The 14419-nt window shown below is 33.8% G+C and overlaps 1 protein-coding gene across 1 annotated transcript; it reads right to left on the bottom strand.

Annotated features, from left to right (window-relative positions):
- Positions 1 to 426: 426 nt before the first annotated feature.
- LOC134246056 (leucine-rich repeat-containing protein 74A-like) lies at positions 427 to 9359 on the bottom strand. The gene is made up of 13 exons (XM_062728317.1): positions 9191 to 9359; positions 8205 to 8404; positions 7979 to 8086; positions 7591 to 7684; positions 6987 to 7036; positions 6811 to 6892; positions 6623 to 6708; positions 6297 to 6491; positions 5875 to 5967; positions 5522 to 5639; positions 5207 to 5343; positions 1946 to 2031; positions 427 to 1216 (listed from the first exon to the last, which is right to left on the bottom strand). The coding sequence occupies exons 1-13, from the start codon at positions 9315 to 9317 to the stop codon at positions 808 to 810; spliced, it is 1785 nt and encodes a 594-aa protein (XP_062584301.1). The 5' UTR covers positions 9318 to 9359; the 3' UTR covers positions 427 to 807.
- Between the last annotated feature and the right edge of the window lie 5060 nt (positions 9360 to 14419).

Genomic DNA, 14419 nt, shown 5'->3' with positions numbered 1-14419 from the left:
GATATTTCACTTGACAGCTAAGAAAATATTACATATTCTGATGTATATCATATGGTGTATTACAATCATTTATAGTTGATAATAACAAAACTTAACAAAACCAATATCATATCTGTTTAAATATTGAAACTATAAACATAACAATTTGGTAATTATGCTTATTGCATCTGAGAGATGGGGAATTGTATTGAATCAAATGTAAGCCTCCCTCTTTTTATGAACAAAGACAGCATATACCTTATTAAGAAGTTCTGACCTGAATTTAACAATTGAGTTAGATGCATAAATAAATTCTAGAAATTATTAATGACTTCTAGAAAAAAAGGTTAAGTGCACTCTGCATTGTCTATATGTCATCAAATGTTTATTTCAATCAAGAAACCAATAGGTATTCCCCCGATCCGAGAGACATAATGCAGTCTGTGGAGTTTTTGTGTCGCGTTGGTAAGTGCGCGCACTCTGACAGGTAGATAAAGGGCTTCTGTTCTATTCTTGATATTTCAAAATCCGAAGACGGTAAAACATTATTCAATAATGGCAGGCTATTAGAGACTAAATTTGATCAATTCCAATAATGTATTGTATTGGAAATTAGAAACTCATGATAATCATATGATCGAAAAGATTTCGTTTTCTTTTGTTGGGGAAAAATAGACTTTTCATTGTAAGTCGGAGGATTTTTTAGTTAATCCAAACTTCATTACGAAAAATGATTAATTGGCCATTTGTACATGTAGACTAAGTGAAAAATGACTCGAAGATCAATATTTCTGAAGAGGTTTGTAATACTTTTAATCATCAAAGCCATTATAGCGATAAACTACCACCAATTTTCTGCCTCGGTTGTGCACTTGTTGTACTTTTGTCTTTGACACCGGAAGTTAGCGGAAGAGAGAATGTCCGCGCAGAGTGAAACGTTTCTTTGACATTTATCGGAGTTTCTTGGAGAGGCGGTAATATGAGGGATTCCCTTCCAGCAATAGATCCATGGCGACTGGACACTGATGACGCGGAACTAAAAACTTGAGAGAAAGTCTTGCTGTTGCCCATGCCAGAGAGAAGTCGGAGTTCCTGTAATTCCTCTGGAACCATGCGCTGAGACCCTTGGCGAAGGATGTTCTTTCTCTTTTCTCGTTTTTGTTTCTCTATCATCTCTAGTCGCTTGTCTTCTTTCCTTTCTTCTCGTATATGGTTTCTAACTCCATTTGCAAGGACACTTGAAAGCAACATCAGAAATGCAATAATTACAATACGGAATTTTTAATAGTACGTATTTTATTATTTGAAGTCTTACAGTCTCATAATTTGTATGATATTACAATGTGAATATCATACTTTATTCGTTGAAGATCTAGAGAGAACTGTAAGTATTCGCTGACTTGGAGGTGATATTTTCCGACAAGATGCATTTTTAGTTAACTGTATTGTTCATGAATTTAAAGTCTAAAATTAAAATGAATACTTAGCAAATATGATAAGTAACTTCTCTGTAATTTTCCCTTTTTTCCCCTTGTTTCTTTCATTTACAGTGTTGAATGTGTATTATTTAAAAATAAACCTTTTAATAAAATTCGGGGTTTTTTTTCTTTTCTGTTTTTTCGATTAAACATTTGCACGATATCTTTTATTAAGACCTCAGACTTTCACTTACTTTCATATTAAGGCTAAATTTTTGTACACGAATGTTTAATAAATACTCTAAATATTCGTGGCTTTTGACAATTTTTAGAAAAAAAATGTCCCTAAATAGATCAAAAGAGATGTTTTTCCAAAATGCTAGTCGGAAATACTACCAGTAATTGTGAAGTGCCTATTGCCCAGTCCCATTCACTTTACTGAATATATAGATGCAAGATAGTATATATTGTTTGAATGAAAGTAAACTATATTTGTTTTTTAATTAATTTAAAATTTAACCAGCTACATGTACAATAAAATACTTTACCTGTAACTAATTGATCCTTGCCCTTTTCTTTCCAGTCTTTGGGCGACTATTCTCATGTCATTCTCGCTGATCGGTGCTCCAATTTTCTGTCGATAAAATATTATGTTCTTTATAACAATGTACGAACATTTTTTCCTCTTTATTTATCTTACCCTCTGTGCAGTTTAGGAAAAATGCATACAAAGAAAGATAACTCCCCGTTTATTTCATTTTCCCACTAACGAAGTTGACGGCGTCCGCATGGTGTTGATCTTTATTACAGAAAGGCTTACGTCGCGGGTTCGAATCTCATTGTGAGACGTGGAGACTGGTCCTTTGAATGAAACCGTATAAACCGAGGTCCCATGTCACAGTAGGTGCTCGCATGCATAACATCCCTCACTGCTCAATGACACTGAATGCCGAGCATACAAATTGCAGCTCTCCATAGTGATGGCGTCCCCAACTGAGTGAAAAATTCTCGAGACGGACGTTTAACAACAAACAAACAATTAAAGTCGATGATTTATGACTTTCATCTGCCTGAGCATATGTTTTCAAGATCTCAAAAATATTTCAAAGCAAATGTGACCATACATTGTATACTAGTATTTGAATTTAAAATAACTATCTATCCTTCTGTATTCAATAATCCAGAAGTGAAAAGAGAGTAACATAGAGTACATGTTCAGTACGTACTGGTCCCTAATGACAAAGCAGTTAACAACACTGTCTTCGTTTCTAAGGCTCATTATACACATTGTATTTTAGAAGAATTTTACAAGTGGAAATCCAACTTATACTCATAGTTCCCTTTCTAAAGAAGTAATTCTTCAAAATCATATGTCAGTTTTGAATATTTTTAATATCCCAAAGAACCAAAATGAATTTGATTTACCATATGTATCTATATTGGATTCCGAAACTTCAAAAAAATTCTTACAAACAAAGATACATAGCGCGTTCCATAAAATGTTCTACCAAGCCTCTTTCTTTACGCTCAACTAAGATATTAACAGTAGTGAAGGAGAAACTCCAAGAGTACCGTGCAACAATATATTCGAGAAGTGGTGTAAATCAGATGGCAAGGAAAGTATGGAAATTTGAAATCACAAAATTTTACCAAAATTAACAGTTTAAAAAAGTACGACTTTTCAACTTTATACACAACCATTCACCACGATAAATATAAGTCTCGGCTTTTTGATATCATTGACAGCTGGGTTTTTTTTCCAATCAAAATGGAACATGTAAATTTACTTACCAGGTACCTTGTCATTGGTAATTTGCAAAATCATTTTGTTAAAAAACAGTTTTATTGTACATGCAAGTACTTTGAGGTTGACATCATAAAAGATGCTTGAGTTTCTGATTGACAATATCTATGTTGTTTTTGGAGACCAAGTCTTCTAACAATCTATTGGAATTCACATCTGTACCAAAAGCGCCCCGTTATTAGCAGATCTATTTTTTGTATTCATATGAAGCAGTATTTGTCCAAAATCTTATGCGTGAAAAGCTGAGGGCTTCAACTCGTCATTTGTATATATCGACGACCCATTGGCATCGGAAGCAAATTGAAAGTGGGGGGGGGGGTAAGTGTAAGAGAAATTTTTTTTAGACTTACAAAAAAAACCTAACAAGCAAAAAAGAAAGGAAAATTAATTCCTTTGTCAAATCGCAAAAATCCTATTTCGGATGGGGGGGGGGGGGTTGATCTCCTTCAGGACCAATTTTTTTTTTCCAAACACTACCACTTTTCCCATTTATTTTACCTAAAATGCAACGTGTCAGTGAAAAGTGGGGGGGGGGGGGGGGGGCTAAACCTACGTCGCAATGTGCATTGTCAATATTAAGTCTACGTTTGCAAAAACAGCTGCCCCCCCCCCCCCCCCCCGGTTCCGACGCCTACGCGGCCTATTGTCAATTGACAATGGTAATTTCCATTCTTATGTTGCTAAGATACGACAAAGTCTGACACAACTGTTTCATATTTGTACATTTTACTTGAAAAAGATGTTAATGGTAATCTAAAACCGAGCTCTATGAAAAACGTGATGACTTTTCCTTTTAATTGTCAACTTCTCTTATTTATGCATCAATATACCTTCATCACCTGCATACGAAGTTTATATATCTCAGTTGAATCGATAGGCAAGAACGTGCTCTACGTATGAACAATTTCCAAATCTAGGTAAGTTGTTGACAAGCAAGTTGTTGAAACAAGAATATCAGCCGTCTCGTTTAAAGTCATCATTTCGTAAGTTCTATGGTCGATACGATGACCTTGACAGCAAATACAATTTATCATTGAGTAAAATACTGACTGACGTTTTTCATACTATTTGTTAGTAAGTCCATTATTTATATTCTGAATTTATTCTGATTTTTCTATTATTTCCCGATCATAACAAGGAGCACACGGCGGGTGTGACCGGTCGGCAGGGATGCTCACTCCTCCATGGCACCTGATCCCACCTCTGGTGTTTTTGAGGTCCTGGTCCCACCTCTGATGTTTTGGGGGTCCGTGTTTGCTCTGCTCCTATTTTGTATTGTTTCATGGATTTTTGATCTCGAATACTGTTCTTTATCTCTATATGTTTCATAGATCAGATTCGAATATAAGGGTTTATGATTTATTTAATCACCGAATGTTTCTCTGATCTTATCTTAGAAAGCTATGAACGGAAGGGAGTAAAATATGCTGAAACTACAATTTCTTTATGTTGATTTACCGAATATGAGAATAATTTGAATTCAAGGCAAAATTGATCATGAAGTTTAATTTTGTACACTGCTAGGAAGCAAACAAAGTAAATAAATTTAATTGTTATTTTCAAAGTATTACAGGGAAAAAATTTAGGGTGTTGAGACGTTGATTTTACAATTTAGATGCTTTACTTCGTCCAAAGTCTTCCTTTTGCCGGGGGGGGGGGGGGTATAATTAGCTGTACATTAAATCTCGAACATACGTTTAAAGAAACTGTGACTATGTTATATAAGCTATCCCTTATCATTTACATGTAGTTCCTATGTATCTATCAAGAGCTATGATGTTGGACTGGTAGCCGGTCATATATCAAATTCATTAAACCACTAATATTAACAACTATTATATTGGTCTTTAAATATGTAGTATTTTATAAAGATACATTGTATAACAATCATAACAGGGAAATTGTGTACTAGCCAATATAAAAACTAATTATTAAAACTTTAAAAGAAAAAAGATCAAACTAAATTATTGAAAGGTTATCAATTAATTAGACTGTTAATTATGACCTTCAGCCCTCGGATGAAGTTGGCCTTGGACACCGTGGCTCCATTTTTTGTGTCGAGCATCCGGAACAAATCCATTATCCGTATCCCCATCATATTGATGTACCGAATCAGCAGGGTGAACGGGTCTTCTCTCCTCACTGAAAAAACAAGTCATTCTGATGGCATTTTGGTCTCCAAATATCCTTGGTACTTATGAATAATACAATTTTAATTGATTGGAGACAAGCTCTGAGAGATAGGTATCTGTAATGAATTGAAGATAAAAGTTTTTCGGAATCTAGTTTCATGGTCATGAAAGAGATTAATTTTTGATACCTCTTTTTATTCCCATCATGAAGTGTGAGTCTGTGACACCACCATGGGCGTAAGTAAAGGATCGTTTTTTGACGATGCTCTCCGCCAGCTCCTCTATTTTACTGTTGATTGGTATTCCCTGAGTTAAAATTGAATTGGTTAAAATCTATGTATCCTATTCACTCAGTTACTTCTTTGCATTTGTTTTCCCTTTTTCATCTCGTTCAATAGTCTTCAAGGAATATGACTTCCATTCCATGATATATACATGTACATTCATTTTATATTTTCTGTGATTTTTTGTCCTTAAGTAAAACCTGATAAAGCACATAAGATTTATAAGATAAATTTGCTATATTTAGAAATATATTAACCTCAAAATTAACATGTATGATACAGCTCTCTGGTTTATCAACAGCCTCAAGGATTCTCCGACAACCATCCATTGTGATAGGGTTGGTACCAATCTATAAAAGAATCCGATGATATTTAAGCTAAATAATACTTTTTATTTAAAAAAAAAAAGAAATCTGGCAGCGTCTGTTTCATACAATATGATAGTTTTATATTGGTAGAAACCTAGCGTGCTGTGTGAAATAAATAGCCATGTCTTTAATACAAGCATAGGGAGACCTCAAAGAGAGATAGAGATTCATATTATATATATGCTACGTTTAAAGGATTTTGATGGAATTGTGGAAAATAATATTATATTCTTCTACTAAAAATACATTTAAATATTATTTGAAAATGAAATGCTTCAAGTGCAGATATATATCGTAAAACATCTTCACACCTTTAAGACCTGGAGAGTTTCATTAACCTTTAGTCCTTTAATAATATGTTTTACTCCCTCCCACGTGATTCTGTTGTTGGTGAGGTCAAGGACTTTTAAAGCTGTGTTGTCTTTCAGGACATCTTCCAGAGCTATAGATCCCTCAAACCCCAAACCATTCCAAGAAACGTCCAGGTTGGTGATAGAAGTATTATCCTGACGAAACACACTAATCAGTATTATGGAAAGTTTTAAACAGTACAGTTATTTCTTGATCGTTTACGGACATATATCTATTCATTATCACGAAATGTTGATTTTTCACCAACTGTGACATACATATGTACCTGTAAACCTTTACATAGAGACACCGCCCCTATCATCCGTATATGGTTCCAGCTCAAATCTAGCACGTGTAGAGTGTCGTTAATTGCTGCAAAGAAACAACATACGGTATATGACCTTGAAGACTTTTAAAATTTTAATCATTCTTAAGTGTTCTGATAAAACATTTTATGTGATGATAAGTACTTACACAGGGCTTTTCCAATCTGAATAGCTCCTGCTTCTTCGATATCGTTGTGACTCAAATCTAACCAAACGATGCTTACGTTGCCCTAATAAAAGTCAAAGGAAATATTTATATCTCATATAAAAAATCACATATAATATGCTTGTCATGTGATAAGATTTAATTAGCAGCAGTCTTACCCTCATGCCTGTTGCAATATGTTTTGCACCATCGTCGCCAATTCCAGTACCTTAAAAGGAGAGTACTGCATTACTGGTATCTTTGGATGTAGTTTGTATTATCGGAAGACTTTGGAAATGTTTAGCATAACCTTGACAAAAGTATGCTTTCTGTACCTCTTGTCATAGAGGTAGTATCAGTACATGTTCTGTATAAAGAATGGCCAACATACCCGTTATAGTCTGCAGCATGTAGTCTAAAATAGTCAACTATGTTGTGAAAAATTAGGTATTAGACTTAGTATTACTGCATCATAAAGCATGCCTGGAAACTACTATGCAATATTTAGCCAAGGAAACATTTGCTCAACATTGAACATATATAAGTGAACAGAACAAGATTTGAACTTAAATCCATTATTTACTTTATGGATATACTCACTAAAGAAGCATGCTGAATACTGAAATAAAATTTATTTCACCGAACCCTTGCAAAGTATACGTAATATAATTCGTGTATCACTTGTTTTACTGAGGAGGCTGTATGTGTTGATTTTTTTCCTTACAGGGTTAAAGTCAAATTGAGTAAAGTTTCTTTAAGCCACAATCAATAACTTTACATTACCTGACAGATTCAGGTGTGTCAGCCATGTAGTGTCCTCTATAATGTTAGCCAGGGAGGCACAGCAGATAGGTGTCATTCTGTTCTCTGATAAATTCTATGGAAAAATAGAAGGAATCCTTTACAAAAAAGCTCCATTCAGACATTTCTCAACATTTACTTTTAAAATACCCCAAAAAATCATGTTAATGATAGAAATACACTTCTGCAAATAATTTAACATTCTAAGATATAGAACTCCAGGTGGATTGAGTTTAAGCTGGCGAACTTCAAAAGCAAAGAGGGACATGGAATTTACAAGGCAACCTCATACTCTACTGCATGTACATTATATCTATGTCGTCAGAAAACTCTTTCAAAGTGTAAAACTATGCTTGAAAGAGACCCTCACCAGACTTGAAATGGCATTGTTATGACGTAGGACCTCGATGACGTGTAACAGGGCCTCTTCAGACATTCCATTGTCAGTCAAATCGAGGTTCTCCACCCTGCTGTTATGCTGGAATCATATCAAGTTTATTTAATTTTTCTCTCAACGTCAGTAAACTAATTTAATACACAGATCAATGAATAAAGACCAGTTTATGCAATCGAGAAACAAAACAATGTCTACGAACCAATAAAGCGTACATCAGAGCAATGACGTCATTGGTGTTTAGGCCAATGTGCTGTAGGCATATTTCGCTCTCCTTGAGCTGTTGTTGAACAAGTCGTATCGGAACTGTATTTAGTTCCTTACAGACTTCTATGTAGGTATGGTGTCCTATATCCACATTTTCACGGCTTAATAGTTCATGTCTTTCCTTATCAATATCATCTAGGTCATAAAAAATCATAAAATATTTTTTAAAATTATTTACAAATGTTCTGATTATAACGATAAGTCTTGATGTCCTAAAGCTTTCTCAATTTCATTGCCGTATCTGATAATCACAGGTTAATTGGAATTATTTGATGTTGGATACACGTATTCCTTGTATAATTACCTTTATATTTGTTTACTATGGAATATCTAAAAGATCCGTGAGTATTCTTTGAAGATTACAATACTTTCACTTGTTTTTGTAATTATGCAGCATTTTCTGAATTGTTATACCTTTTAAAATTTGTTCCTATACAAATCTATTCGAAAAGTCTAACATTTCTAATGGGCATAAAAATATCGATGTTGGACCGGTCGATGAGATGTTGGACCGCACACGTCACAGAATAAGCGGAGCTTAATCTTATTTTCCTTCGTTGGTGTTCAAAAGTGACGGGACATCACGGAAAACAGTATAAAATATTTGTATGTCAAAAAATTAGGTATAACAAAACATTTATTGACTATGTTCTAGGGCAAAATGCGTTTTGTCGACCCTCGAACCAAACTCTCTGTCTCCGGCCTAACAGACAGTTTGGTTTTTGGGTTCGACAAAACGCATGTAGCCCTCGAACTTAGTTAATAAATGTATAATTTTTCTTCATTCAACAACTAAAATCTAGCTACTTGTATATTTTACATACAGTTAACTTCTAATAAGATTAATTAACTTGAATGTATACCCATTTAGGATATCTTTATAAAATAGTAACAAATTTTCAATTAAGCAGAAATAGTTACCTGAATTTTCAAGGTCTGTATCGAAATCTTCGCTGCAGGGCGATGGTGTATCAATAATATACGTCACTTCCGTTCTGGGTTCTATAGAACTGCTCTCAGACGTGTCATCCGTGTCTATACTGGACATTTTTAGCTGTTCTGGTATCTATCCACCAGATATACCATTTTGCAATTGCAGCTAAAAGTCTGACAACTCTAGCAATAGTTTCTACAATTTGTACATCATATGTAATATAAATTTTCATTTCATTCATCAATAATTGAATATCCACTGATCAGATGACCTTCTTAAAATAAAATACTCTGTCATGAATATGCATTTTAAATGTTAAATTTGTTTTATATTTGTAGCAAGTTTCCTCCCTTTTTCAATTATCTGAAGATACATGACCTTTCTTGAATGATGCATTACATGTACTGAGCACAAATACCCCAAGGTACAGACTTTAACTGTAATAAAACTTAATTTTGAAAAAGGTTGGATATTGGACCACTCATTTCATATGATTTCTACTTGATCTACAAGAAGTCAATTATGGACACTTGTACCACATAGTAAGTTGACAAAACATTTATTAAGATATGTTCATTTATTGTTTTATGACTTTTTTCAAGTGTTTTATACTGAATACAGAAAATTTAACCAATCGAAAATAAATTTAAGTAATATACACCCTTTTCACATAGTCATAAATACTGGCATGTCAACACTTGATCTTAAAAGTGCAAAACAGCGATAACTAATGTTAAATGTTTTGCTTTTAAGATTTTTAGCAAGTTTGTTAAGCATTACAAGGTCAATTTACAATGTTGGAAATGTTAAACCTGCTACTTCACAAATAATATCAAAAATGAAAACTTTCTATGATGTTCAGAATTCTTATTCTTTCTAATAATCATTCTTTTAATTAATAAATAAAACTAAGTTGTTAAGCTTACATTTTAAATGACAATTAACATGAATCGATTTGTCATTTTCAAAATCATTTGCTTATATCGTCTGTCCTTAATGTTTATTTTTTTCAAATACATAAAAGTAAAGACAAATGAAATGTAAAGCATGCTACAAAACACATATCAATATGTCATAAACCTGCTTTATTTTATTTTCAGGAACCATTTTTTAAGAGCTGAAAGAATATCCATGCTTTGTCCTTGTGATGAATTATTCACTTTTCATAAAATGCGTACATAATATGTAACTGGGAAATAAAATAAAACCAACCATACAACATAAAATAACTTTGAAGTTTAAAAATTCAAAATAATACACTATTTGTACATAAAATGCGAATGTACATTTAATTTTAAGTTAAATAATGAAAAAAAAAGATGCTTCAACAAAATATATATTTCTTTGACGTACCTCTTGCTGTGTTGCATTCTATTTGAAATCGCACTCGTCTTTCACGGGTAACTTACATGTATCTATAACAAAAACCTGCTCTAGTAGAAACCGGATCAATGTATTTTTTATTAGCTGGATGGCTCCGATGTATACCCAGGGGGCGGCACAATTTCTGATGCTTGATGTTCAATAATCAATTTATTGTGTACAGAGTGCTCGAATTCTTTCCGTCACGTTACGAAACAGAAGAAGATATAAAGGAATTTATACATAATAAATAAACTGCAGTAAAAGATATAAAGACAAAGATCGTTGAAAGGGGAAAATTAGTGCAGTCATTGGTGGGTAGTCGAATAATTATTTCCCTCCTCTTAAATTGCCAAAAAAAAATATCATATCCTTAGCATTATGCTGTAGACAGGCTTTCTAGTGGTACTTACTAGATGAAGGATATGGAGATAACCAACAGCATTCAATCTCAAAGTCCATTAAACAATATACAAAATAAGAGCAGAGCAAACACGGACCTCCGAAACATCAGAGGTGGGATCAGGTGCCATGGAGGAGTGAGCATCCCCTGCCGACTGGTCACACCCGCCGTGTGCTCGTTGTCATGATCAGGAAATAACGGAGAAAAAAAATCCGTCGTCAATTCAGTGTATAAATAATGGACTAACAATTGGTATGAAAAACGTCAGTCAGCATTTGACTCAATGATAAATTGTATTTGCTGACAAGGTCATTGTATCGACCATAGAACTTACGAAATGATGACTTTAAACGAGACTGCTGATATTCTATTTTCATCAACTTGCTTGTCAATAATTTACCTCGTTTAAGAAATTGTTCATACGTAGAGCATGCTCTTGCGTATCGAATTAACTGAGATATATATACTCCGTATGCAGGTGATGAAGGTATATTGCTGCATAAGTAAGGGAAGTTGACGATAGAAAAGTTAAAATCATCACGTTTATCATATAGCTTGGTTGTTAGATTACCATTATTAATAATATATATAATTATGTTCTCCTTCGCTTCGCTCATCCGAACATAAATTATTTCCTGTTCTAATATAAAAATAAAACAAAACACAGAATATAGGATAAGACATAGTTAGCCATTTATTAAAGTCAAATTGTACAAAGATCATCGCGTCCGTAGGAGGGCATCCATTATGAAGGAGTGGGCGACAATGTTGGGCAGATTAATAAATAAAACTATTTGTAGAAATATAAACTCGTCCTGAGGTACATCCCACAAAGAGGCGCTTGCTTGCTGCATTTATTAGACGTATACATTTATAAACACAAGTCTTCAATGGTACCAAATCTTTACCTTCCTTCTACAATGTATCAAAGAAATAATTAATCAAATATCACAGAACAAGAGATATTTGAACGCGATATTTAAAGTCCCCACTTCACTGAAAATTTATTTAAGATTTAAACGAGGCAATACCAGAGCTTAATGGTTTGGACTCCTTAAAGGAAAGTTATATGAAACACGCCTGAACATAATTATGCTTCCCTCGCCGCCCAGGAAAAACCATAGATAAAAAACAACATTTATGTTGAAAAAACTATGGAAACCTGTAAGTCCGCAGCAATTGCGAGGTAAACGAGTTGAATGGCGGACTCAGTCTCACAAATGTACAATAAATTGACTAGTTTAAGTAGAGCTGTGCAAAATACATATATATTAGAAATATCTCTAAACATACATTAAAACATATGCGGCATTATTGAAGGGATTCTTAATGGAGAGCTATACAAATCTGCAGCTGAAAGGTGAAACCAGTAACATCCTACATGTAATTGAGAAAGGCTTCCTGGCAATGTTCAACAAAGCTATTTCCAATATCTGAAAATACATCTAAATGAATCGTTGAAAATATATTTTCAAAAAACTTGTAAGTCGTTGGCTAACTTTTGTCGAGTGATTACAATAGCCAATTCCAAAGTTTAAATACCCTAAACCGAATGATGGAAACTTACTACGATAAACAAAATAGTGCCATTTAAATTGCCAACATCAAAATTCATTTAAATACCCATTTCGTTCAAGCCTTGCTGGTCCAGTGGATTAAGTGAAAGCTTTCAAAATCAAAGGACCCCGGTTCAAATCCACTGAGGCACACGTATTTTTTTCCACTTTTTACAAACGAAAAGAAATTTATATAATCTCCACTTTGTTATGCTTCTGGTATCGATAAATCGTTTAAGATGATTTTAATTTTTCTTTTCTCACTTAATTTTCTCCATTTTCAAAAATGATGTTAGTTCTACAAATATAAGGAAATGAAGTAATTCGTTGTTTAAACTTATTTCGTTTGTTTTTTACGTTTACATTACCATTGAAGGGCACTCGAAGCAATTATTTAGGCCATATATGCAAAAAAATTAAGTCAGATTTAAGAGCTCTTTTGGGTTGATATCAATCATTCTTTGCAAAAGAAATGAAACACATATATTGAAACTGAAACAGAAAATGCCCATTCCCACAATAGATGGTTTTCCATTGAGGCAAGAGTTACTAAGTATTCCCCTATGGCTGCCATACTGTACAGTAGGTCAACATTCCCAGATCCCTTCATAATTCAACCAAGTTTAATTTGTTATACGTGTTCATGTACTGAGGTAAAGATAACACTGTTTTTCTTATGAATACGATATATAGCCTCTTTTTATTCATAATTGCAAGATTTTTAATATTTTCTGGCATGCATGTGTAAAATTGGTTGCTCAAAAAGGAAAATTCACTACATTGTCCTTCAAGATGGCGGCCAAGGGGAATAATTCCAAGGCAAAATGCGTCATAGGGAAACCATCTATACTCATATTTTTTAGCGTTTTGGGGGCTACTTACTACTAGTATTTCTCAACTTTATCACTCAAAAACTTAAAAGCAACTACAAAATATTGTCACTCAGAGCTTATCTCTGGAGTTAAGACCGTTTTCCTATGACGTATTTTGCCCCGGAGTTATCCCCCTAGCCGCCATCTTGTAGGGCAAAGTAGTAAATTTTCCTTTTTGATCAATTTTAAACATGCATATAAGAAATAATTATAGGGGGTATTTACAATCTTAATATTATGAATAAAATGAATATGCATAAGAAAAACAGTGTTATCTTTTAAATAACTCAGTAACCAGTATCACAAATTGAACTTGGTTGAATAATGAAGGGATTTGGGAATGTTGACCTACAGTATGTCGTCCCTGAGGAATAACTCTTGCTTAAATCACCTCAATGGAAAACACTCTATACAAGCCAAAACTATATCTAGGAGTTATCCCAAAGGCACGAATGAACCATCCTACACTCCGAGCTGATCCCAGGAGTGGACAATACCTAAGGATGATCCTTTAAGGCGACAAAACAAATTTCCTGGCTGATCCAGTTGAGGAATTCAACAAGATGCAATGTAAGGGCTGGCTGATCCCTATAGGCATGAACAAAACCTGAAATCTCTGTCGAGACTGTAGCTCTACTGGTTTGTACTTATAAGAAAGGGAGAGAAAAGTAGCAGTTGGGACTTGAAACTTTACAACAGCAATAAATAAAATAATGACCCTTGATTAAGTTTCTTTTCGTGACAAGATTGCAAAAAGACTACAACTTTAGAAGTGGCTTCTAAATAAATTTTACATAATTATCTATTTTACTTACAATGGTGACATCATTCATCAGAATTTAAAAAAAAAAACAATAAAGACAATTATATATCTCAGTGTAGTCTACTTGCATGCGACATTATACTATAATCAGACCACAGGGGCATGTCACGAAATATTTATCTTCTTTTAATATATTTACCCCTACTATAAAAATACACAAGGGGGGATCTAAAAATAAGAAATTAGCTACCACAAATTTT

This window comes from Saccostrea cucullata, unplaced genomic scaffold (assembly GCF_032062105.1).
Source record: "Saccostrea cucullata isolate Sc308-1 unplaced genomic scaffold, CSIRO_AGI_Scuc_v1 ctg217, whole genome shotgun sequence".
Taxonomy (NCBI): Eukaryota; Metazoa; Mollusca; class Bivalvia; order Ostreida; family Ostreidae; genus Saccostrea; species Saccostrea cuccullata.
This window is presented reverse-complemented; position numbering and strand designations above follow the sequence as displayed.